General features: G+C 28.9%; 1 protein-coding gene across 1 annotated transcript in view; it reads right to left on the reverse strand.

The window, feature by feature from the left end:
- Nlg1 (Neuroligin 1) overlaps positions 1-27,831 on the reverse strand; it is a 234,435-nt gene that overhangs the window by 112,182 nt on the left and 94,422 nt on the right. Inside the window, exon 6 of the mRNA XM_065502699.1 lies at positions 18,440-18,607. Coding sequence (XP_065358771.1) covers positions 18,440-18,607 — 168 coding nt within the window. The remainder of the gene's footprint in view (positions 1-18,439; positions 18,608-27,831) is intronic.

Genomic DNA, 27,831 nt, shown 5'->3' on the forward strand with positions numbered 1-27,831 from the left:
ATTATTATAGATAATTTTTTTTGTTATGTTAGTAGGATAATAGTCTTTAAGAGCTGATATGATTTGTCACTGTACCGTTTATACTTGATGTGTTATTAATTTTTTTCTCAGGTACTATATTTTAGCCAAATTTGAATTTCAGTGGAATAAAAGTGCTTAGGGTCAAAAGGGCTTAAACAAATTTTACTACCAGGAGAAAGTCCAAAGTGTCCTCTTTAAGCCTATATATACCTGTTTACCTGTTTTGACCTGTTTGTTGAACACTTTTTTCATTTGAATGAAATTACTCCCAAATTTTTGTTCTATTTTTATTTTACTTGTTCATATGACTGGCGCAAAGTACAAGTCGCAATTTTGAAGATATTGCGATAAAATTTGGTACATAAATTTTTTTCGGCCCGAGAAAATTACTGAAATCGGTCCACTATTTCACCTAGCACCCATACAAATGTTCTCCCGAAATTATACTTTATCGGTCGTAAATGGTTAATTTATATATATATCTACACAAATTTTGCTCCAAATAATTTTTATATAAACTGAATTAATGTCACCTAATTTTATGATGATCGGTCCATTATTAGTCATAGCTCCCATATAAGACCCCCTTCCAAAATCACTTTAACGAGCATAAATCTCTTAAAAATGTTGGTATAAACATAAAATTCAACAGAAATAACATTTATATAGACATAAATCACACGACCTAATTTCATGGCGATCGGTCCATTATTAGTCATAGCTCCCATATAAGACCCGCTTCCGAAAATCACTTTAACGAGCATATATCTCTTAAAACTGTTGGTATAAATATAAAATTTAACAGAAATAACTTCCATATAGACATAAATCATACGACCTAATTTCATGGCGATAGGTCCATAATTAGTCATAGCTCCCAAACAATGCCCTCTTCCGAAAATCATTCATATATCATTCACATACTTCGTTACTTGTTTTTATCTGCTGATAACTTTTTTAATAAGTACAGCTGATTTAAAAAACAAAAAATTAGCATTTTCATACTAATTCAAATTTAATCTTAAATTGCGCAACAACTGCTGAACCGATTTTAATGAAATTAAAACTAGAGAAAAATTCGAGAAGTTATCTGTCCACCAAAAATTTCTAAAATATCTCCATCGGTATAAAAGTTACAGAGTTTTGGCCAATGAAAAACGAAAATGAGCCACTGTGCGCCGGTCCTTCTGACAGTCTGTCTGCCTGTTTCTCTGTATGATGAAATCAACTTTTCGTAGCCCCCAACTAACTTACATACATGATTTATACATCAATATATCGGAAATTTTCCCGGCTAGTTTGTTATTTAAAATCGAGACAATCGACCCACAAATGGTTCAGAACTAGGAAAACCTCGGTTTTTGACCTATTTGTTAACTATATCTAAATTACTGTCGTTAATATAGAAAATATGGATATCCAATTATAAAAAGTCCTTTGCAATGTCGTATATAAGGCCAAAGTAAGTCCGATTTTGACTCATTGTAGGACAAAATCGAGAAAAAAAATTTTTTTTCCTCGACATTTAAAAAAAAAAAAATTTATAAAATTTCTTTCACTAATATTTTTTTTTAAAATAAAAGAAATTTAAAAAAAATAAAAATTTTTTCGAAAAAAATCAAAAATTTTGAAAAAAAAAAAATTTTAACTTTGTTTAAAATTGTTATTGTAAAGTATAATTTGGTGAAGGGTATATAAGACAATTACTTACACATTTCGATTCTTTCACACACAAATGAAAAACTAATTATTTGATGCTATTATTTTACAAAACAATAGTAGAATATTCCATTTTTTGGTGCACTCTAATGTGTAAATTTTGTAAGCGTTTGCATATGTGCGTATGTCCTTGTTTGTTTAACAACATCATAAATTTATTTGCAACAAAATGTTACAGTTGTTGTGGATGATGTTCTTTCATTCTTTAAATTTTATTTTTTTTGCGCATATATATGACTTGTCTCCTTGTCTCAGCGAACAGTCACATATGCAGACATTTAAAATATATTTATTTCTAGTTTTTATGCTTTTTAAAGTTTTATATTTTATTTCTGTTTTTTTTTTTTGTTATTCTGTGTTTGTTTTTGCATAAAAAACTTTGTCTGTTGATAAGTGGTGGGTGTAAGTTGGCTTAGGATTATAATTTTTTTTTTTGCTTTTTGTTATGTTTGTAACTTAGGGCGTTCAGTGGTCAACATTCTGATAAAAGTTTTAAAAGATAGGAATTAGTTATTAAAAAGAAGTTCCTGTTTTGTTTTTATTCTTTAAAATTAAAAATTTCATTGATATTCAACCTGTATTCTTATAAAATGACTTAATATTTTAAAAAAACTTAATCATAATTAAATTTTTGTAAAATTTTATTATTAAATTTTCTAGATTTTTTAAAATTTTTTGAAAACTTTTAAATTTTCTGTGGAAACCCTTACCAAAAATATTGTACGCAAAAAATAAAACCAGCAAACCCCTCTTACAACAAAAGAACAAAAACATTAAAAAAAAGTCTTGAACTGTACTTGTACATGCCAGAAAAAGTATAAAAAAACGAATAAAAGGATCTTTACAGACACAACGGCAGTTATAATTTAAAATTCTTTTTAACTTCAAAAAAAAGTTTTTTTTAAAGAGTTTTAAATTTCGAAATACGATTTTAATTTAAATTTCTTTTTTTTTGTATGGATAACAGGAGCAGTTTAAAGACTTAAGGATTTAAGAAGACTTTTAATTGCAGTAAAAGTCAAATAGAAATAGAAAAAAGAAAATTATGGAGAACATACAAAAAAAAAAAATGATTTTAAGTTTAGTTATCAAAAGGCTTTAGCAAATTAATTATAAATGTGAAATACTTGTATTATTAAATTCATAGAATTTTAATTGTTTAGGAAATAGTGGGAATTTAAATAAGTTTCAAGGACATTTTTTTCATATGTAGGAATTTCCATGAAGAACACGCTGATTTAAAACTACTGTTAAGAGATTTCCACGTAACTTGACTGTGACATAAGCTGACTTTAGCAGTAAATTTTTTATATTTAATTGTAATTGTTTACCAAGAAAGGACGAATTCAAAAATGTATGTATGCAATGCAGTCAAGACAAAGCAGGCAAACGTGTAGTTAAAATTGAAAAAAATGTATCATACTGCCTGTTTTTACTTTTTCATACATTTTGCGATATGAAACATTATCAAAGTTTAAACGGTTGCGATAAGAATACATTTTGGAATTCACCCAAAATGTTAAATTATAATATTACGAAATATATTTTAAGTACAATACGTATGAGTATTTTTAATTTTTTGGGAAAACAAAAATATCAATCATACGTTATGCTATCAGTAACGTTACTGACTGACTGATTCATCATCGCACAGCCCAAACGGCTGAAGCTAGAATCATGAAATTTTAGCTTTGGGTTCCTCCCTCCCCAAAACGATAAGAAGGGATTTTTGGAAATTCGAACGTTTATGGGGTAAAACAGGGTAAAAACTGGTAAATTCGGTAACCTTATATCTTCAAAACTAATAAAGATACAAAAAAACTTAAAATTCCATGTTACTCCATTCAAAAAATAAGCTGACAGGTGTTTCGTACTTTTTCGAAATTCGAAACTTTTAGGGGAGAAAACGGGTAAAAACTGTATTTTGGTACTTTCTTGGCATCCTATGTATCTTTTAAACCAATAAACATAGAATCAAATTTTAAATCGTATTCTTTACATATTAAAAAATAAAAATTATAAGTTTGGTACTTTTTGGAAATTCGAACCCTTAAGGAATAAAAATTGTGTTTATTTTTGGTACTTTTTCATAAAATATGTTTTTCTATAATTTGACATAGACATACGAATATTTTATTATGAGCTCCCACCACGTTACAGAAATTTATTTGAATAAAATTGTACCACCTCAATGGGGATAAAAAATGTACCAAACAGGGGATAAAATCGGGAAAATACATTATATTTGAAATTATTAAGCCAATTTGGATAATTTTTTAACGTTGGTTCCTAGATTCATACAAAAATTAACTAACAGGGTGTTATTTGGAACTCGAGTACCGAGGTATATATTGGGCCAAATTCGGATAAACAGTTTGGTACTTTTTTTAAAACATATTTATTCTTGGGCACATTAACACAGATTTTAATATATGAGACATAAACAATTTTGGCAAAATGGAATATTTTTAAATTTCAAACTTGATGGGTGTTCAAGGAAGAAAAGGGAAATTGGTACTTTTCTCCTAATGGTACTTTTTTAACATTTTAAATTATTTCAGTTATCGATATTAAAGTTGGCTGATATGTATCTGAGTGAAGTTAGTGTTAGGAATAGGGGATAATATTTAGGTACCAAAATGTGTGAACTGAACTATAGGTACTTTTTTGTTCTTTTAATGGTACTTTTTTGAAATATCTATAACAATGGACTTAGAGACATGAAATTAAGCATATATGGTCCTAAGTGAGTGAGAATTCTAGGGGGAGACTTTTTGGTACTTTTTCTTTATTCGAATGGTACTTTTTGTAATTTCTTCACCAATGAACCTAAAAACATGAAATTAAGCTTATATGGACCGAAGTGAGTGGGAATCTACAAGTGACTGCTTTATGGTACTTTTTCTATATTCTAATGGTACTTTTTGAATTTTCTGTAATAATGGACATAGAAATATGAAGTTAAGCATATATGGTCCTAAGTGAGTGAGAAGTCTAGGGGGAGACTTTTTGGTACTTTTTCTTCATTCAAATGGTACTTTTTGTAATTTCTTCACCAATGAACCTAAAGCCATGAAATTAAGCTTATATGGACCCGAGTGAGTCGGAAACCACAAGTGCGGGATTTTTGGTACTTTTTATATATTCTAATTGTACTTTTTTGAATTTCCTATAATAATGGACCTAGAGTTTCCAAAAATCGAAGAATTTCAAAACCATGGTTTCGGTTTTAAAAAATTAAAAACCGATCGGTTTTGTGATAATTTATTAAATATGAAGTATTATAGAAACAAAATTAGTTGATAATATAGGAAATGATATACAAATCTAAAATTCAAACTTGACGGGTTATGGTTTAGTGAATGCGAATTTAAAAGTGATACTCGAAGGTACTATTTCCTTATTGCAATGGTACTTTTTGGATATTTTAAATAATAAACCTAAAAATTTAAAATTAGGAACACATTTTGCATTTAAAAAAATCATTTTCGAGGAGCTCAAAATTTTTTTTTTTACTTTTTCTCAACTTTTAGGTAATAAAAAAAATCTGCTAAAATATTTATTTTTTTAAGTATTACCTTTCCAAGGCATTAAAGATTGGAAAATGCATATATGCTCTTAATTGTAACTAATTACTACGAGTTATGTATCTTATCTTTTGTGAATAAAATTAAAAGTTGTGGACAGATTTTAATTATTTAGAGCTTGTTGAAAAAGTTAACAGGGTATGACTATGACTATGACTTATTATAAACATTAGGTGACATGATTTCAATAGTATAAAGTATTTCGGGAGGACATTTGTATGGGAGCTAGGGGAATTATGGACCGATTTCAGCTAGTTTCAATAGGCTTCGTCCTTGGGCCTAAAAAATGTATATACCACATTTTATCGAAATGTCTTCAAAATTAATCGACTCATAAAGTGATTCTGAGTCTATCGGTATAATTAAAGGTGGGTGTTAGACTATTACTTTTGGGCGTTACAAACATCCACCGTGCCGAATCTTATATACCCTTCACCAAATTGTACTTTAAAATACAAATTTTTAATATTTTTAGGTATACAAAATTTAAAAAAAAATTTCAAAATTGTTTTTTAAAATTTAAAAAAAAAATTTTTCCAAATTTTTTTTCTAAATTGTTTTTTTTTCAATTTTAAAATTATTAGTAAAAAACAAGTAGGAGAGCTATATTTGGCTATGCCGAATCTTATATACCCTTTTTTAAAAAAGTTGTTTCCTTTTTTTTTTATATTTTTAAATTTTTTTAATTTTTAAAAAATTAAAAAAAGAATTTATGACAAAACTATTTTTTGGTGAAAAAAAATTCGGATTAAAAAATATTTTTCCCGATTTTGACCCATTGTAGGTCCAACTTACTATAGCCTTATATACATCGTTGCAATGGACTTTGAAATATCCATCATTATATATCCATATTGTCTATATTAATGACTTAGTAATCCTGATATAGATCAAAAATAGGACAAAAATCGAGGTTGTCCCGGTTTTTTCCTTATATCTCAACCATTTGTGGGCCGATTTTGTCGATTTTAAATAGCAATCGAGCAGGAAGGATTCCCGATATATTGATATATGAATCATATATGTATGTATGTATGTTATTTGGGGCTACGGAAAATTAATTTCAACATACAGACGGACAGACGGACATTGCTATATCGACTTCGCTATCTATAACGATCTAGAATATATATACTTTGTGGGGACGCAAATGAAAAATATAGAAACTTATATATACCCTTGCCACTGATGGTGAAGGGTATAAAAAATCTCAACAATTTATAAGAGTTGCTAATGTTTAAGCAAAACTACAAATTTCATAATAATAAAAAAAAAAAACTGTTATTTTGTAGTAATTATAATTTGTGTACTGATTGATCAATAGAGCGAACTAAACACAGTATTAAGAAATTCTATTTAAAGCGTATGTTTAATATTTAATTATAGATTTTCCTTTTAACAAATATCACTCATACGCATTGAGCATAATAATGTTACATGTATTTACGAAAATCCTCTTGAAATATTTGCCTTCGCATCTTAAGTATATTTTGTATGTGTTTGCACAATAAAAATAAATTTTCTTAACATCTTGCAGGCAAGTCTTATCTGCATTGCAGACGTCAGGCAAGGTTTTCAGCTGTATATTGAATTTGCATATTTGATGTGCATTTCGGTTAACGTCTAATAATTTTTTTTTGTATTATCTTTCCTTTTAAAATAAAATGTTTAAAATTGTTCGTTTTGCCTTTTAAAAAGAACGTTCAATTGTTATTTGCTTTTATCACATTATTTTCAATTCATTTAATGTGTAAACATATTTGCACATTAATAATCATTACGAAAATTTCAATATGTAGGTTGGTTTAAATACATATATTTATAAAAATCAATAAAATAAATTATATTCATATATATGTATAAATATGTATTACAAAATCAAGTGTTGGTTTGTTTGTAAGTTAGTTTGTGAAGCAATCACGCCTATACCCTAAACCAATTTAAATGAAATTTCTAACTTGGATCCGTCTTAGCTTGGTAGTAACCACAAGTTATATTTTTTTTTTTCAAATTTAGACTATAATAGGACAAAGAGAGAAAAAACGAATATAGTTATAATCAACTGTTTATATAAAACCATTATATATATCAATGCAATTTGGCACAGATATATCTCCATTGACTGTTTAGCCATTGGCAAATATTTTATAATTAGAGAGGTAGTCATTTAGTTTAAATTCGGATCAACTAAATGGACCTAGTAAAGAATTTTATATTCCTGTACAAATAGCCTTTCACTTACAAGTCTTTACATTTTTTCTTTAAGTTTGATAAATATTGTTTTTAAAAATAAACTTAATTATGCCGTCCTTTTTCTCTGATTCTAGGGGTTTGAGTCTCACTGCTGCATTGGTTTAATGTTTGACTGTGCTACAATAACTTAGAGAAACCGTGACTAGGAGTTTTAGCATTGGTCATATGCTTTCGTTTTGATATTTTTAAGTTTATAATTTAAAATATTGTGGGATAAAAACAAACGTTTATTTCTATATGATTTGCAATTCTTGGATGATCCGCCTTCTAGGCATTTAATAGTCGTAATTTATGATGGCATTTTGAACATTTCGAGACCAAATAATTCTTCCTTAGTGGTATTCCAGCTTCCTGTATGAAGGTATAGGTCGATTAGCAATTCTTGGATGATGCGTTCGATGAGCAGATTCTATATGTAATTTTTTTTTTAAATCAAAAGAAATAGGATCGTTTTTAAATATGTCCAAATTGAAAAATTTAAGATTAGTAATCATTCCTGGAAAGTTCATATGTTCTAAAAAGTTGTTTACTAAGATCTTGGGTATATTTTTGCTGTGGATTGTTTGCTTGAATTTTGAACGGTTTGCTACCTACGGACCTGCACGGGGGAAAAAAGGTTAAAAAAATTGATTTTTTTAAAGTTTTTGGCGATTTTTGTATGTTCACAATTTTTGTTTGCAAGATATGAGACTGAGAAAATGATTACTTTTTTGCAAAAATTACAACGAGGCCCAAATCTTTGTGGGTCCATAACAAAAAGTGCATGACTTTGGGCATGGTGGCCGTATATGGTTATATTTCCATGACTTAAAAATTTACACACAGTTTAATTTAAGATACGTTGACATATTTATACCCTACACCACCATAGTGGGGATTTTTTTTGCATTCTTGGGGGATTCTTCTGCGTTTGTGCAGATGTTTATAACGCCCAAGAATATTAGTCTCACACCCACCTTAAAGTATACCGATCGACTTAGAATTCTGAGTCGATTAAATGATGTCCGTCCGTCCGTCTGGTTGGCTGGCTGTCCATGTAAACCTTGTGCGCAGAGTACAGGTCGCAATTTTGAACATATTTCAATCAAATTTAGTACATATTACACTTTCGGCCCAGGGACCAAGTATATTGAAACTGGCTGAAATTAGTCCATTATTTCACCTAGCCCCCATACAAATGTCCCCTCGAAATTGGACTTTATCGGTCATAAATGTTTAATGTATCTATGTATCTACACAAATTTCGCTCCAAATAAGTTTTATATATACAAAATTCATATCACCAAATTTTGTTACGATCGGCCCATAATTAGTCATAGCTCCCATAAACCGGCTTCCGAAAATTTAACTTTAACGTGCATAAATCGCTTAAAAATGTTGGTATATACACAAACTTCAACATAAATAACTTTCATATAGACATAAATCACACGACCTAATGTCATGGTGATCGGTCCATAATTGGTCATAGCTCCCACATAAGGCCCACTTCCGAAAATCACTCACGAATATAAATTATTTATATTTTAAAAGAAAAATATTTTTACTCATTTACTTGGTGTAGGGTATTATGTGGTCTGGCTTGACCGACCATACTTTCTTACTTATTTTTTCACCGGAAAATTTTCTTAAATTTTTCTAATATCATTTACTCAAAATATTTCTTCTTTAAAATGACAAAGCGACTATGCGCTCAATGCTGGTGTACCTCAGGGAAGTGTTCTAGGACCAACCCTGTACTTATTATACACCTCAGACTTGCCCGAGTCCGAAGAATTAACCATTTCCACCTTTGCAGATGACACTGCAATTCTTAGTTCTTATATGGACTTAAATGTAGCATCTAGAAACCTTGATAATTATCTCAGGCACGTGGATACGTGGTTAAAAAATTGGACAATACAAGTGAACGAAATTAAAAGCAAGCACATAACGATTTCACTTAGGAGAGGAAATTGTCCACCAGTGACACTAAACAATGTGAACATCCCACAGTCTGACCACGTTACATACTTTGGCATTCATTTAGATAGACGTCTTACTTGGCGTCGGCACATAGAAGCCAAGCGGCTCCACATGAAACTAAAAGCTTCTAGTTTACACTGGCTAATCCACCACCATCGAAATTAAGCCTTAACTGCAAAGTCATCCTGTATAAGATAGTCTTAAAGCCAATTTGGACATACGGAATCCAATTATGGGGAACAGCAAGCAATACCAGTATAGATCTTATACAGAGGGCACAATCCAAAATTCTTAGAACCATGGTACATAAGAAACGAGAACATCCACAGAGACCTAGATGTACCCTTGGTCAAAGATGAATTCAGAAAAACTCGCGAAGCTTATTTATCAAAATTACATCATCATCCGAACTCGCTCGCAAGGCTACTTACAGTAACTCAAGACAGCTCAAGGCTGCGTAGGGCTGATTTACCACTCATCTAATTTTCCAAACATGATTCTCCACTGAGAGAACAATAATAGTATAGTTTTAAGATTTAATTACATATTGTATGGCCTAGAAATTAAAGGCAGGAATAATATTATAATAAACGTATAAATAAAAAAAAAAAATACAAATAAATGATATTGGTATTGATATAAACAATTGTGTTGTAAACATTTTCTGAAACCCTTACAACGCAGGGTTCTAATATCTACTTCATAATAAGTGATTATGAATAAACAGCAAATAAATGTAATGAAATTAAAATTTTATAATTTGTTTTAATATTTAAATGTGATTATATAAATAAAACTAGCAATCGAATTTAGTATGTGATATTTAGAATTTTACTGTAATCTTAACATTCTATAGTACATTGCTAGAATACTTAAATTCCTTCATTAAATTTTATTCATTCATTAATTTTAGTATTTTTCAACTTTAAATACTGAGTATTATTAAACATAACAATATATAATAGCTTAAATTCCTTTCACATAGATTTAATTGCTACATTTTATTCTTTTCATTACAATAAAAACCCTTTCGTTTTTAAATTCCTTATTTATCTTTCAGTACTTTAAGCAATACTTTCATTTTCACTGCTTATATAATTATTTATACTTACACTTCACCCGCCCTTTAAATTCAAACTTCAATCATTCAAATAACAAACATTTAAAAACACCCACAAAATATTTCTTATAATTACAGTTTAAATTATTGTTTTAATCCTTTTCACAAAAAAAAAAAAATAAAAACTCAAAGTGAACTAAGTAGAGAAATAAACGAGCTGGCTTTAAGGGGAGTATTAGCAATAAGCTTAAACATTAAAACTGCTACAGTTTCAGTTAAAAAGCACTAGAATGTCTGTATGTAAACTTTGTAGTTTATGTGTTGTATGTATGAGTATAAACATAATTGTCACAAATCCTTTTGTCATATATAATAATGATAAATGACTTGAAAACACGACGGTAACATAACTAAAATTGTTATGACATAAACACTTACACAAACACACACAGATATATGTAGTCATTAGGGCGCTCACTTAAATCGAATTTAGTCCTCAATTCACCCTCAAACAAACTTTACCCTCGTGTGTTGTTTTCCACACATACAGTTTTGTACATATTTTGTCCTACCAACATCATTTTGCAGTCAAACTTACTTTATAATATATTTATTTATATTATTATATATATTTATATATATTTATTTATATATTTGGAACATGTTAACCCAAATTAATTTAACATCAACATATATTATACAAAAATATCGGATATGATTATGCTTATTACACAATTTTGATAGAAATAGCACATTTTACGCCAAAAAAAATACGTATGTGGAAAACCACACATCATGTTAAGTATGTCATTTTTCAGATATCTCGATATCAAAAAATATTTTTTAATTAATGCCTTTCTATGCTATCTTTATGCTGTAGGATATGTCATGAAAATTAACCAATATCGCTTAACAGTTTTGTATAAAAAATAATTTTGTGAGGTTTCCCAAGAGCAGAAATAGTGAAGATGAGAGTTAAATTAGCGAAATCAAATTTTATAACAAAAAAGTAATTATAAGCTGAAGCAGTCTAATGTTTATACATCTCCACAGACAAGCTCATATATGTGAAAACATAGACAAATAATAGCTGGAGACAGACAAAAAGTGTATGGACAGACATGCATTTAACAGGCTACAAATATGTGACGCCCTTTTCTGCACATACATTGTAAGTAAAGAATGACTAATACATTTATTTCAAGTTAACAGATACAGTGTTAAATATGTCAGGAGTATAAACGAGTGGAATTTTCAAATAGAATTTTCAATGATTTTTTGAAGAGTCAAGGTATTTCTGTAATGTATTCATAAAAACTATAGATTTCTGTCCGGCAATTTTCATTTTAAAAATTGCACTTATATTTGTTTCTTTCAATTCCAGCAGGGAAAATTGCTAGGGCTTCACTTTGTACGTCTTCTAAAAGACCTTTTTACAGATTCTATATGATCCGATACTCGTTTCACTCTGCCTTTGCTTCTCTTTCTCAAAACTGCATTGCAAGATTCAATTATTCCCATATGCTTCCTGGTGATGTAAAGAAACCAGACGAAGAACAAAATCTTCTAAGAAATGTAGCCTTTAAGAAAATTTGATGTTGTGAAGTTCTCGTGAAGTAGATTCTTGTATATAAAACTTCACATGTGATATTTTAAATTACATTCTTTATGTTTTATGCTGAATTCATCAAGAAATGTTTTTCCTAAGAACGCTGCTATATAGATATTCTGGGAGGCATTACGCGGAAGGTCTCCTTACAGACCTTCAACGGAAGACCTTCTCATCTATCAGAGGTGTAACAGCAGCGAGTATGCAAGTCATTGGCTGCTAAAATCGAACCACACCAGGGAATTAGAAAATACTAATTAGAAAAACGTCCAGAGTATGCCGCCAGACATTAAACCGTAATATTCCATCATGACAAAGCTCGGCCAAGTGTTGCAATACCTGTTAAAAAGTATTTACAATGAAGTGGATGGGAAGTATTGCCTCACCCGCTTTATAGTCCAAACCGTGCCCAGTCCGACTACTATTTGTTTTGATCGAAGCAGATCGCTCTCGCTGGGATACGCTTCACTTTGGAACATAGTATCCGATATTGCCTTGATTCGATCTTGGTCTCAAAATATGAGTAGTTCATTTGGATTGGAATTCATATGTTGCCAGATAGATGGGAAAAGGTTATAGCTAATTATGCAGAGAAAACCGTTTTTAATATCCATCCAATTTACTTTATTAATTATAAAATTTTCCTATGTCATGCGGCAGCATGTGGCCGCGGCAGCTTCCGCGTACATGACTTAACCTGTGGCTAGGTTTGGCTGCCACATGCCCGAAATCATATTTAAGTCTTTGGTAAAATAATTCAATTCTTTTAAGTAACTTACATACAACAATAATAAACTATTTTACACTTTCCCTATATGTAGAGAAATTTAAAACATTCAGTTACACACCCAAACTTGCTACATATTACCAGCAAGTATATTTATGCATAAACATGCATTCTTATATAATGCATGAATATGTTTGGCTATGTATGTAGGTATGAATGTGCAACTATTTACATTCATACATATATGCACATAATAATAGTATATGAGTAAATAATGCGTATACACATGTATTATACATAGAAATACATGAATGTCTGTAAGTATATACATGTGTACAAGCGTGTTATAAAATACTACTTATATGAAGCCAATTTGCATAAACATAAATTTGCATGCTTTCATTTCTATCTTCTTATATTTTTTTCAATATTTATTCATATCATACATATATATATGTATTAGGATGGTCCTTTCATTTCACTTTTTCGATTTTTGTTGTTCCCAAGATCCAAAATTATTCTCCGTCATTTGGTAATTAAATGCTGAAAATTTGAGCAAAGTTTGGAGTTTAACTTTAAAAATTAAAATAATGTTTGTATATCATTCGTTTAAATATAACATATATAACGATTTGATACAAATATCAAAAATTGTTTTCGGCTCTAATAAATGGTAAATGGGGATTAGACACTCAAACTTTAACAATCGTAACTATTACACTATACAACAAATAAAGACTTTTGGAAAACACAAGATCATGACAGTATAGGTTCGACTCTACTACCAAAGGGTAGTAAAACGCTATACTCAGTTTGTCCATTTTGGTGACCGATTTTTTTTTATGGGCCCCCAAATTTCTGAAAATCAGTGGGGCCTCTAAAAAAGGTGTCATCACTAAGCCGTATCACAAAGTGTGAATTAGCTGTTAACCAAAAACTGATGACACCTTTTTTAGAGGCCCCACTGATTTTCAGAAACTTTGGGGGCCCATAAAAATAAATCGGTCACCAAAATTGACAAACTGAGTACAGGGTTTTACTACACTTTGGTAGTAGAGTCGAACCTATATAGTCATAATCGTGTGTTTTTTTCACTGTTGCACTGTGTTATTGGTTAGCATGGGGACTGATTTAAAATAGACGGATTTGGCGGAAATTTTTAGTCAAAATTTTGATAAATTATTTATTATAAAATACATTATGTTATATTATATGTTTGATGGTTGCTTTGGGTTTGCTAATTTATGTGTTTGAAACTTTAAATTTCTAGGACATTGTTAACAATTTTATATCTGGAGTCAAAAGTATTTCACAAATCAATAAATCTATAATAAAAACTATTAAAATATAAAATAAAAGTTCTCTCAATAAAGACTTCCGAACTTTAACAGTTTTTTTAAATAAACATAAACTATGAAGCGTGAATCGAACCCGCAGCCATCATATTAACAGCCCTGCACACTATCGAATATTGTGATAGCGGTAATATTGTTGCAGATACTACAGGGTTCAACAGCATGTGCAAATGATAAATTTGTTTTATCAATATGCGTGTTCTGTTTGGACAAAGTTCCGCGAGCTGCGCCATTTTTATGGTGAGGATAAATGAGTACATAAATACACAAAATTGTCGAATTTGGGACGATACTAATACACATGAGATCAAGGAGTATCCATGGCATCCCGAAAAAGACAGTCATCGGTCCATATTCCTTTAAGAACGACGTTGGCCAGGTATCACTGTCAACGGCCAGCGCTATAGTTCGATGATTACCAAATTCTCTTGACCTGAATTGGATGATATGCACAGAGTCATGGAAAATTTGAGGTTACGTATGCGCACCACCCATCGAAATATTAAAAATTGCGACCTGTAATTTGCGCTCAAATTTGCATGGATAACCAGACTGACGGACGGAAAGAATTCAATGGATTCATACTATTTCTGAGTCGATCGGTGTAATTTAAGAAAAGTATTAAACCACCCTACACCACCATAGTGGGGAGGGTATAATGCGTTTGTGCAGATGTTTGTAACGCCCAAAAATATTGGTCTATCACCCACTATAGAGTATACCGATCGACTTAGAATCACTTTCTGAGTCGATTAAACGACTGGCTGGCCGGCTGGCTGGTCGGCTGGCTGTCCATGTAAACTTTGTGCGCAGAATACAGGTCGCAATTTTGAAGATATTTCGACAAAATTTAGTACATATAATTTTTTCGACCAAGCCTATTGAAACTGCCAAAAATATAAATTATTGAAATTTTAAAAGAAAAATGTTTTTGCTCTTTTACTTAGTGTAGGGTATTATATGGTCGGGCTTGATCGATCACACTTTCTTACTTGTTTTTAAATTGGCCAAGTTTGCATTGGTCTGGGGGGTTAATGTCCGCTTAAGTGATCCAAAATTTAATTTACACGCTTTTGTATAAATTTCTCTTTCCGGAACAAATAAAAATGATATATAGTCCACAAGAAAAATTGTTTGCTATAAAAGAAGAAAAATAAGGGCTTTTTTAGGAAAAATAAAAAAATAAGGCCCTTTTATATATTCCAATTTTGGATGAGTGTATCTTTTTTAAGGACGAGATAACTGTTAACAAGTGGGTTTATTTTATTTAGAATTTGTTTTAAATAAAATATCTTAAAAACTATAAAAAGATCGTATACAATTTAAAAAAAGAAATCAATAAATCTAAATATCTCTTAAACTAATAGAGATAACCTACACATGTTTTGTAGATTATCTCAAGGACTATTTATATTTTAATTTAATTCGGATCATAAATGGATTTTTGGTGAATTTTTAAAAAATGTGGGACCCCAGATTACCAACTTTGAGTGGCCACGCACTGGCCCCCCTTACCAATAGGAAAGTCAACGACTTTATATCAACTCTGAAATAGCTCAGCTCCAACTATGTGAAATTTCATATCAATAGTTTCCGAGATCTCGAATTATTTACAAAAAAAAAAAAAAAAATTCTGTAAAAAATTGATGCATGTCCATGTAAAAGAATTTCGTACAGCAAAATAAAGTACGAAATTTTTGTTCATGGAATCTTTTTTTAGTATTGACAAAAATAGTTTAACCATATATTTCTGTTGTCAATTTCGTATGAATTTAAAATTTCAAGGTCTTTGGAAATTATCAGAAATCACTGGAAAAAAGCAATTATATATAAAAGTACTAGTGAATGAGAGTTTCGTGGAAGCAATGGCAGAAATTCCTCAAAATCATTGCGGTGGTTCTGGTAAAGTTGCCACGAATGAATAAAACGAATTAATAAGATTCTTATTACTCAATAAAAACATAATAAAATGTTCTTCAAAAAATCTCTCATATTTAATCGAAAAATAAAATTTATAATTTTATGTTTAGAAACCGTTAAGTTGGTATTTAAATACTAGGGTATTCGAATTATTCGATTTTTCTCTTGTTCGATTAAAACGAATAATTCGAATAAGAGATTTTAACTTGTTCGAATAATTCGATCACACGTTTAAAATTAATCGAATTATTCGAATTATTTAAATTTTTTTAAAAAGGTAAAGAATGAAGCTTTGATGTCGGTTTTTTAAAATTTATTGTTAAAGAAAAACAAAAAATAACGTTAAAGTTAACAAATCAAGTATTCATAATGTTAAAAAACATTCGAAAACAAAGTCCATTATTAAATTTTCAACAGAAATATTTTGACCAGATTAACTCCCGAACAATCTACAAAACAATTGACTAGCAAACCCTTTAGTTTCTGTTTTGGAGTTATGCTTTAAAAAATTTGAGCTAGTTGGACATGATCCTTAATTCAAATACAATATAAACGTATTAAGATCTTTTATATGTCGTTCATTAATTCGGGTTTTAAATTGAGTAACTAATTCTTTAGTAAATTAATTATTCACTATTTCTAAATTATTTATAACAAATTGTATTATATCCTCAAGCTTTATGAAGGTTGCCGAATCTTTGCTTAATAATGTGGTCTTGGGGAATTACACAATAAAGGGAATCTGTGCAAAGTTTGATATCATTGTCAGTGAAGGTGGCTAATTTGAAGTCAGGCAGTGCATGATTGACGCATTTACAAATACGCAAAAAGTTTATTACCATGGTAGACAATGATGTTCAACGATGTTCAAAATCATGTATAAGACAAACTCCATGCTTTTCTTGCTACGAAACGTTAGTTTGCAATATTTATCATTCGATTTATTAAATATTTTGCAACACTTATGTACGCGGTTATTAACATCACTTATATACATATCTTTTAAGATCATGGCCTTCATATATTTCAATGTAATCATTATAAATGTCATCCTCAATATCACTTTCGACAACCGTTTCAAAATCACATTCTCCATAACATTCAACACCACTTTAATCTAAGTTAATATTTTGATTATTAATTGCTATTCTTATAATATTTCGCCAGCTAAATAACAAATATTTTATTCCGTACCTTTTATTTTCATTGGTTCAAGTCCTAAGTTAAAAATTTTGAAAGATTTGTTTTTAGAATTGTAACTTTTTGCAGTATTATTTATATATTTATAGAAGGAGCTATCGGAACACTCATCTACAGTGATCGAAAGTGGCTTTGTCTTTTGTTATTTGTCAAATTTCAGAAACAATACAATTTTTGTGAGTCATTATTACTTATTTAAATTTGAAATTATGAAAAAATTTAAGCAATTTAATAAATTTAAATTATATGAACATTTATTCGTTTTGTTCGATTATTCGACATAAAATTGTTCTAATTATTCGTTATTCAAAAATGGCCATTTTTAAATTGTTCGAATAATTATTCGTATGAAATTATTCGATTAATCGAACGATCATTAGTCGAATGAATACCCTATTAAATACCCACTTAGATGGGTTTACTTTCTTTTAATAAAGGACATATAAGGAAGCCAGAGGGATTTATTGGATGTTCAGAATTATTGAATTTGAAAAATTGTCGATATTTGGCCCAATATTATACCAAATTTTCTTTTGAATAGTCTTTTTTTCTGTCCATGATATCGGATTTGCCATACTTGGCCCTTGTTAAAAAAAATTTAGAAAATGTAAAATTTGGGATTTGAGATATGATCATATTTCGTTGATTTAGTTTGGTGACAATTTATAATGGGTTATGGATGTCTTTAAATTGTATGTTTTAAATTTAAACATTAATGGGTAAATAAAATGCAAATATACAGGTTTTAACTAGATATTTTTTTCATTACTTAATTCTTTAACATTGTTTGATCCAAAACTCGAACTTTAAATAAAATATGTAACCTCTAAACGTTATTCTATTTTACTTAAATTTCAAGAACATTGTTTTTAGATGACGGAAAATTATATCAGCGCTTTGGAGCATCGAAAATCCAGACGCCACCTTAATACATATGTATAAATCTAAGTATTAGTATTACATGGTATATTTCTATACATATTTATTAGTAATCATGTGTGTATAGCTTTTTGTTCAACTTACTTTTTTAGTGTAGCCGCTAATGCTAAATCGGGACGAACATCAAAACGACTTTGCATATAGAAACGCAATAAATTATCACGTTCATTTTCACGTAATCCTTCCTCCAAAGCCAAGGCACCCAACGAATGATACGATTCAGATTCAGTGATACCAAACAATAAATCATAACTGCAATGGGGAGAAAGCAAAAAAAACAAACACAGAGAAAAAAATTAGTAAAACAAATGGAAAATGAAAAATATGGTCTTAACAAACATCAATGAAATGTGTTCATTTGAACATGAGCTTGAATATACAGAATACGAGTAAAGCTACTTGCACAGAATTGCATAAAGGCAAATTATTGAATTCAATTGCAGCAACTAGTTATGTAAATTGTGTGTATAAGCGTATGAGTATAATGATACAGATAAGTAAGTTTTTAGCTTTATTTTTCATGGATTTCTGCAAAATTTTAATTTTTTTGATAATAATTACACAATTGTAAACGGAAATACCTGACAATTATTGCCTGAGTATGTATATACATTATATCTGTAAGCTAATATAAACCATTTTTAAGGCTGTTGCAGATTTATCTCCATATTCATAATCAATTTTTAAATTTGTCAAATGCTTATAAAACAACTTTTGCATGGAAATTTTGGTTTATAAACCTCTTAAAAATTTAACAAATAAGAGTGTTATGTTCGAATCATGTATACCCAGCATCAATATGTGATAATACAATATTTTTCTGATATAAGAGTTATATGGGGGGTACACGCAGAGAAAAAACATGGTTGGACATGGTTACGACAACTATACTATGTTCTCTGTAACAATATATTGTTGTCATAAACATATAATTATTGTTTTAATTTAATTTCAACAATATTATAGTTACTGTAAACGTTTATATTTATATTTTTCGAACAACTAAATAATGATAATTAGGTAAATATATTATTATTATGTACAACCATTAAATGTTAAGTTTATATACGCGTAGTCATAATATGTTTAAGATGTTAACAGAATATGTTTACAAAAACTAAATAATAATAAATGTAGTCATAATATATTTAACATGCAAACAAAATATGTTTACTTTTAATTGTCTGTTTTCCCACCATTTGTGAGTGTTGGTGTTTGTCTAAGCTATGTTATTTTTACAAGTAAATTTTGAGTGTCTGTAATTCCCATTCACTCTATAGTTTTATTTGTATATTATCTTTAACTTTCCTAGAGCGAATAACAATAAATTTGATTAAATCAATAATATTTTAATTGTGAATTTAGTACTTTAAAACTAAAACCTATTAAAATTTTGTATTTCCAAAAATAAATTTTAATAATAATATGATTATTTTGGATCATAATATAATTGTATCATAATATGATTTAATTGGGTCATAAATATGATGACTTTGAGTCATATTATGATTGATTTTTATCATAATTTGATTATTTCAGAACATATTATGATATTTTATGATACTAATAATGATCATAATATGTTTTAGACTACAAGCAAAAATCTGATCATAATATGTTGCTCTTAGTTTATGGTTACCACAACCATGTTTTTTCTCTGCGTGTAGGATCAGTTGTGGACCCAACCTCACAAAAGTTGGTGAAATAGTCCATAAGGAGATCTACAAAATAAATGTAAATATATGTAAGTTATATCTTTTAGTTCAAGAGGTATTTAGGTTTATTTATTTATTTTTTTTTAATTCTGCTCGATCTTTTTTTAGTTTTTTAGATTTGGCGGGCCTACGAAGTTTCGAATTTTTTTTTTTTTAAATATTACCTGTATTTGCTATAAAATTTCGAAAACAATAAAAGTAACATACTAACAGTTATCTCATTCCTATAAAAACTTACACGCTTCAAAAGTTGAAACATGAAAAAATGGCCATATTTTTTACGGTAAAAAGTTTCGTAGAATGTCCTTAATGTCCTTTTTGAAAGCACTTTTTTCGATTTTCTCGAAAAAGGAGTCAATTTGACCCCTAAATATAGGAGCTAGGGGGTTAAGATCTTCCACAAAAATGATCCCAATAAAATTCCACACTATAACTCTGACAATAAGAATTTTCTCAGATATTAACATACAACATTTCTTTCAGTTAGTATAATGCTACATTCGATCAAAAAATTAAAACTTTGACGCACTGTAAAAAGAATTCAGACCAGCTGGACTATAAGTTTATTCTAGAAAAATTATCTACTCAACATGCCCTTTCAGAATTATATGGTCGCTGTTCTGTTCCAATCAAAAAGTCTCAATTTGTTGGACAGTGTTATTATAAGACAATTATGAAATTTCACGATTTGCGCCATACTCTACATTATAATTTCGGAGTACTTTTGTGCAAAATTTTATCCATATTGCCACATAATCAATACTTATTTATGACTGCTCAATCAGCATTCCGGGCTAGATGAAATCTTGGACCGATAATGTCCATTTTCAATATCAAATAATCCTTAACAACAGAGAGAGTATTTGCGGAATACTTGAGCCAGCTGGTTCCTTTCGTTTGCGCCCTATCGTGTTTTCAACAGAAAGATAGACGGACGGACAGATGGACGAACGTAGCTAGATCGTCTTCGAATTTTATAAGACCCAGAATATACATATACATTTGTGAGTCTGCGATGAATATTTCTATGTATTACAAATGGAATTTACAAATCAATATACCCCTTTCATCTTTTTTGATAGTGGGTTATTATCTAAACATCTTTTTATACCCTTCACCTTCGTGGGAAGGGTAATTTCCACAATATAATTTTCCGAGCCTATAAAGTATATATTTTCTGTATCCTTATAGATAGGAGAGTCGATCAAGCCATGTCCGTCTGTATGTCTGTTGAAATCATCTTTCCGAAGCCCCCAAATAACTTACATGCTCGATTCATACAACAATATATATGGAATTTTTCCGGCTCGGTTAATGTTTAAAATCGAGAAGATCTGTCCACATATGGCAGAGATATAAGGAAAAAACCAGAACAACCTTGATTTGAAATATTTTTGACCTATATCTAGATTACTAAGTCATTAATATAGACAACATGGATACCTAATGATAGATATTTCAAAGAGCTCTGCAACGACGTATATAAGACCATAGTAAGTTGGACTGTAGGTCAAAATCGGAAAAAAATATTTTTTAACAACAATTTTTTTTTCACCAAAAGTTTTTTTTTCGCTAAATATTAAAAAAAAAATTAAAAAAAACAATAAAAAAATTTAAAAAAAACAATTCCAAAAAAATAATTTGGAAAAAAAATGTTGTTTAAATAAAAATATTTAATATTTTTATTTTGAAGTATAATTTGGTGAAGGGTATAGAAGATTTGGCCCAGCCGAATATAGCTCTCTTACTTGTTTAAATGCTACAAAAGTCTCTAAAATTCATTTAAATCAATCAGATTAATCGAAAGCAAATATTAAATTATTAATATTATTATTATTTTTCTCTTGTTCGAATAAAACGAATAACTCGAATAAGAGATTTTAACTTGTTCGAATAATTCGATCACACATTTAAAATTAATCGAATTATTCGAATAATTTAATTTTTTTTAAAAAGTAGAGAATGAAGTTTTAATGTCGGTTTTTTAATATTTTATTGTTAAAGAAAAACAAAAAAAAAATAACGTTAAATAAAGTTAACAATTCAAGTATTGATAATGTTAAAAAGCATTCGAAAACAAAGTCCATCATTAAATTTTCAACAGAAATATTCTGATCAGATTAACTCAGATTTGAGATAGTTGGACATGATCCTGAATTCAAATACAATATAAACGTATTAGAACTCTTTTATGTTGTTCATTAATTCCGGTTTTAAATTGAGTAACTAATTCTTTAGTAAATTAATTATTCACTATTTCTAAATTATTTATAACAAATTGTATTATACATCCAGCTCTATCAACGTAGCCGAATCTTTGCTTAATAAAGTGATCTTGGGGAATTACAAAGTCCAAAGTTTGATATCAAAGTTTGATATCGTCAGTGAATGTGGCTAATTTGAAGTCACGCAGCGCATGATTGACTCATTTACAAATACGCAAAAAGTTTATTACCATGTTCGACAAAGATGTTCAACGATATTCAAAATCATATATAAGAAGAACTCCATGCTTTTCTTGCAACAAAACGTTAGTTTGCAATATTTCTGTTTGTCATTCGATTTATTAAATATTTTGCAACACTTACGTACGCAGTTAATAATATCACTTATATACATACATATATTTTAAGATCATGGCCTTCATCTATTTCAATGTAATCATTATAAATGTCATCCTCAATATCACTTTCGACGACCGTTTCAAAATCACACTCTCCATCACATTCAATTCCTCTTTAATCTAAGTTAATATTGTGATTATTAGTTGCGATTCTTCTAATATTTTGCCAGCTAAATAATAAATATTTTATTCCGTAACTTTTATTTTCATTGGTTAAAGTCCTAAGTTAAAAATTTTGAAAGATTTGTTTTTAGATTTCTAACTTCTTGCAGTAATATTTATACATTTATAGAAGGAGCTATTGGAACACTCATCTACAGTGTTCGAAAGTCCCTTTGTCTTTAGTTATTTGTAGAATTTCAGAAACAATACAATTTTTGTGAGTCTTATTACTTATTTAAATTTGAAGTTATGAAAAATTTTAAGCAATTTAATAAATTTAAATATATTTGAACATTTATTCGTTTTATTCGATTATTCTACATAAAATTGTTCGAATTATTCGTTATTCGAAAATGGCCATTTTTAAATTGTTCGAATAATTATTCGTAAGAAATTATTCGATTAATCGAACGATTATTAGTCGAGCGAATACCCTACTAATGACACAAGATATAGTACAGTGGCAGCAATTGAGTTTTCAATTCATATTTGTCATTCTATATAACAATAAAATAAAGAAAACTTGTCACATAATCTTCCAACATTTGTAAATTTCTCTTAGAAACTTCTTAGAAAATTTTGTAAAATTTGCAATTATCATTGCCGATTCTCATAACATTTATTTGCGAACTTCATTACTGACATACATATAAGAGCGCCATTTGAGTTTTTCGTTTCAAAAATCATAACTTTTGAACCAGAAATTTAAAAGGCATATGTTAATTAATTAATCAGCCTATGAAATGAGTGTTTGAAAAGGGTTTTATTGATTTTAGATGCCTACTAGGGTCTTTATCCCGGGAATTCCCGGTACAAATTTCTCGGGAATTTTGCAAATTTTTCACTAACCGATTCCCGGGATTTTTATTCGGGAATCCCGGGAATTAAAAACAGACGAAAATACATAGAAAACATGTTAGAACTCTATTTTTTTCACCAAAAAACAGTGAAAAGTTTTTTACGATTTTTTGCTTATATATCGGAACGCTTATTATTATTTATTTGGGATTTTTCGTATTAAAATTTAAAAAGTGAATTCATTACTTATAGAATTTATTTCATATTGAATCATTTTAATTTCTTTAAATTTCTTCTTCAAAAATTTATTAAATGATTCAATTTGTCTTCAATTCAAATCTAGTACAAAAAGGCTTAACACAAATTTTACACCCTTCACCTTCGTGAGAAGGGTATGTATAAGTTTGTCATTCCGTTTGTAATTTCCACAATATAATTTTGCGACCCTATAAAGTATATATATTCTGGATCCTTATAGATAGCGGAGTCGATTAAGCCATGTTCGTCTGTCTCTCTGTCCATCTTTCTGTCTGTTGAAATCAATTTTCTGAAGACCCCAGATATCTTCGGGATCCAAATCTTCAATAATTCTGTCAGACATTCTTTCGAGAAGTTTGCTATTTAAAATCAGCGAAACCGGTCCACAAATGGCTGAGATATGAGGAAAAAACCATGATAACCTCGATCTTAATATCTTAATATAGACAATATGGATTTGTTTTCACCAATAGTTTTTTTTGCTAAATATTAAAAAAACAAAAAAAAAATTAAAAAAAAATTTTTTTTTCCAAAAAATTAAAAAACTGCAAAAAAAAATAATTTTGTTTACTTAAAAATATTTAAAACTTTTATTTTGAAGTATAGTTTGGTGCCGAATATAGATCTCTTACTTGTTTCAATTTATTTTGTAAATGATTTGATTTCACAAAAATTTAATCATTCACAGTTTGAATAATTTCTGTTATTAATTAACTTTAAAATTAATTCAGTTTAAACAAAGGCTTCGGAATGAATCTAAAAAATTAAATATTAGGAATGGATTTATGGAATGAAAGATTTAAGATTTTAGTGAATTAAGCTCAAATTTTATTAATTAATTCGAAGTTCTGATATTTAATAATTATAACACTAAGTTTTTATATGAAATTTGGATATAATATTCCTAATTCTCAGCATCATTATATATTTCGGGAATAGCCAGGTACCCGGGATTGTAGAAAAAATTTCCCGATTCCCGGGTATCAAAAAATGTCGGGAAATTAAAAACCCTTGTGCCTACTTATGGGTTACCAATGTTGAAATTTGTGGAAAATTCAATTTTATGGGAAGTAAAATAAAATATTTGTTTTAAAATTTTTGATTTTTATGTTTGCTTTTATGATATAAAATTATTCCAGAAAAGATTTAAACATTTTTTTTTTAATTTTTTTGTAAAATATTCCAGAAAGATTTTAATTTTTTTTTTTAATTATTTTTAAATTTTTTGTAAAATATTGCTCACAATCTGTAAAAAAAGGTATACTATTTTTGGAACCATGTCTTTTTTAAAAATTTTACCTTCAGCCAACTGGGGTATTTTTGCATGGCATATATAGAATTTTTTTTTTATTTTCCATTAAATAATAGAAATATTGAAAAATGCATAGTTGGTAAATATCGATTTACCTGGACAAACACAATGCAAACAATACAAGTTTTTGTTATTTTCTTAATAAATAGATCTAGACCTAGTTTTCGAGATACTGTATCTGAAAGCGGACCAAATTATTGTTATTTTGAACACTGAAAATCAGTAAATTTTGGAGGGCTATATATTCTGAACCAAAACTCCGATTGTAATAATATTAACATATTTGACATTGTTGGACAATTTCCTGTAAAATAGTTATAATCAATATTTTTTAGGGGCATGTGAAATTTTTAATTTTTGTAACCTCACTTGTTCTACGGGTGCCACTGTGCAAGGTTTTTATAACACAGTTTTTTTTATTTTCTTTTTACCAAAAAAAATCTAATACCACAAAATAAAATTATTTTTCATAAAAAACTCATTTTTATGGCATAAATGTTTTGAGTTTAAAAATGTTTGACAAAAACTATGGAACAATTTTCCACAAATAAGGCTAATTTCATCAAAATACTATTTTTGGTTTTTCATATTTTTTTTTTATAAAAGTAGTTCTTTTTCATTACATACAAAAATTAGTTTTTTGCTTTGCTGAAAAGTTTTTGGAAGTACCTACTGCGATAACTTGGAAAAACTATTTTAGTTTATAAATGGAATTTTAATTTTTAGTAAAGTACATATTTTAGAATTTCAATAAAATTACTAAAAATTTAACTCAGGCAAATTTCCATAAATCTAGGAACAAATTCATAAGCTTTCTTGTTATTAAATTCGCTCTAGAATTTATACCATATATCAATGCATTAAGATGTCTTCATTGAAGAGAATGTTTGCATGTCGTGCTTATCATGTGTTATTATTATATCTTTATTCATTTGATCTTAAACTGTTTACTTTGACGCCAGTACACATTTGTTAAACGGTTAAATGTAATTGTTTCACCGCCATTTACATCAGCTTAAATAATCTAAAATTGTTGATTCTTGAAAAATTAACTAAATATCATTCATGCATATATTTTAATTAATTTAAATTTACAAAGATTTTTTTGTTTTATTTCCCTGTTCTCTGCTGTTTTATTTTTCTTGATTTATTCTCCCTGCTACTATTTAAACGTGTAGAATTTACTTGGGAATTGTTTAGCGTTGAACAGAAATAAAAAAAAAGAAAAAGTTTCTTTCACTTTGGTTTATTTGTTTTGGATTTGTTACGCTGTATGTATTTGTTACGTTATTTTTTTGCTGCTTGTCTTAAACAAATAAAAGCTGGTTTAAAACATTATTACTTTTTTTAATTTTTAATTATAACTTGTATTATTTTTTTTCCATTCTGCTGTTGCAATTTACTTAGGAATCTTAAGGCATTTTGATTTTTTCTTTCCGTCTGTTTTGCTCGGTGTGAGGTACCCTAAGATGTATAATTTGTTTAATCCTTCCGGAGGTTGCTAACGCTTTAAAGGTTTATAGACATTTTTAAAACTATTTGTATAGAACAAATAGTTTGAACAATATTGAATTTAATTTAAGCAACATTTTTGTGAAATTTTTAAATAACATTTTATAAAATACGACGAAGTGCTGTAGAGCATTTTAAAAACAGTTAGTCTTACCTAAATCATTTTGATTACTTTTTCAATGCTTAGAATATAACTGACAGGTTGCTGGTATAATTGCAAATTCTTTTTGATTTAAAGACTGCATGGACGTTTCCATATAAAAATAATACTTAGTATTAAATACTAGCTCATATGTTTGAAATTTGACACCAATATATGAATGTGTTATTAATGAAATAGAAATAAACGCATGGCAGCATATGGATTCCGAGCCAAAAGAATTTCTCATCTTTTGAGGCCAAGAACGAAACAAGTCAATATCGGATACTCCATTCCAAAGCGAAGCTTATACCAAAGAGAGCTTTCTGCTTCGATCGAAACAAATAGTAGGCGGGCGGGGTAAGGTCTATAACGCGAGTGAGGCAAAAAACCTTTACACACGTTTTTCCTTAAAACTTTTAACCCAAGTAATATTTGATTTTTTTTTTTCAATTATAAGCATTTTGTTGTTTATCAGATTAAAATAAGTGACGAGAAAAAAGAGCGTATTAAAAATTTTAAACAAAACCCAACTTGGTGCTACAAAAGTTGGTAAGAAATGTTAAAGCCAATGCAGGTTTAACAAGTAAGAGCAAAAAAATTTTTCTTTAAAAATTTCAATAATTTATATCTTTGAGTGATTTTCGGAAGTGGGCCTTATATGGGAGCTATGAACAATTATGAACCGATCACCATGAAATTAGGTTGTGTGATTTATGTTTATATTAAAGTTAACTGTGTTGAATGTATACCAACATTTTTAAGCGATTTATGCACGTTAAAGTGATTTTCGGAAGCAGGTTTATATGGGAGCTATGACTAATTATGGACCGATTGTAACAAAAATTGGTGACATGAATTTTGTATATATAAAACTTATTTGGAGCGGAATTTGTGGAGATAAATTAAACATTTATATACCGATAAAGTCCAATTTCAGAAGGACATTTGTATGGG

Source organism: Calliphora vicina, chromosome 1, assembly GCF_958450345.1.
Source record: "Calliphora vicina chromosome 1, idCalVici1.1, whole genome shotgun sequence".
NCBI lineage: Eukaryota > Metazoa > Arthropoda > Insecta > Diptera > Calliphoridae > Calliphora > Calliphora vicina.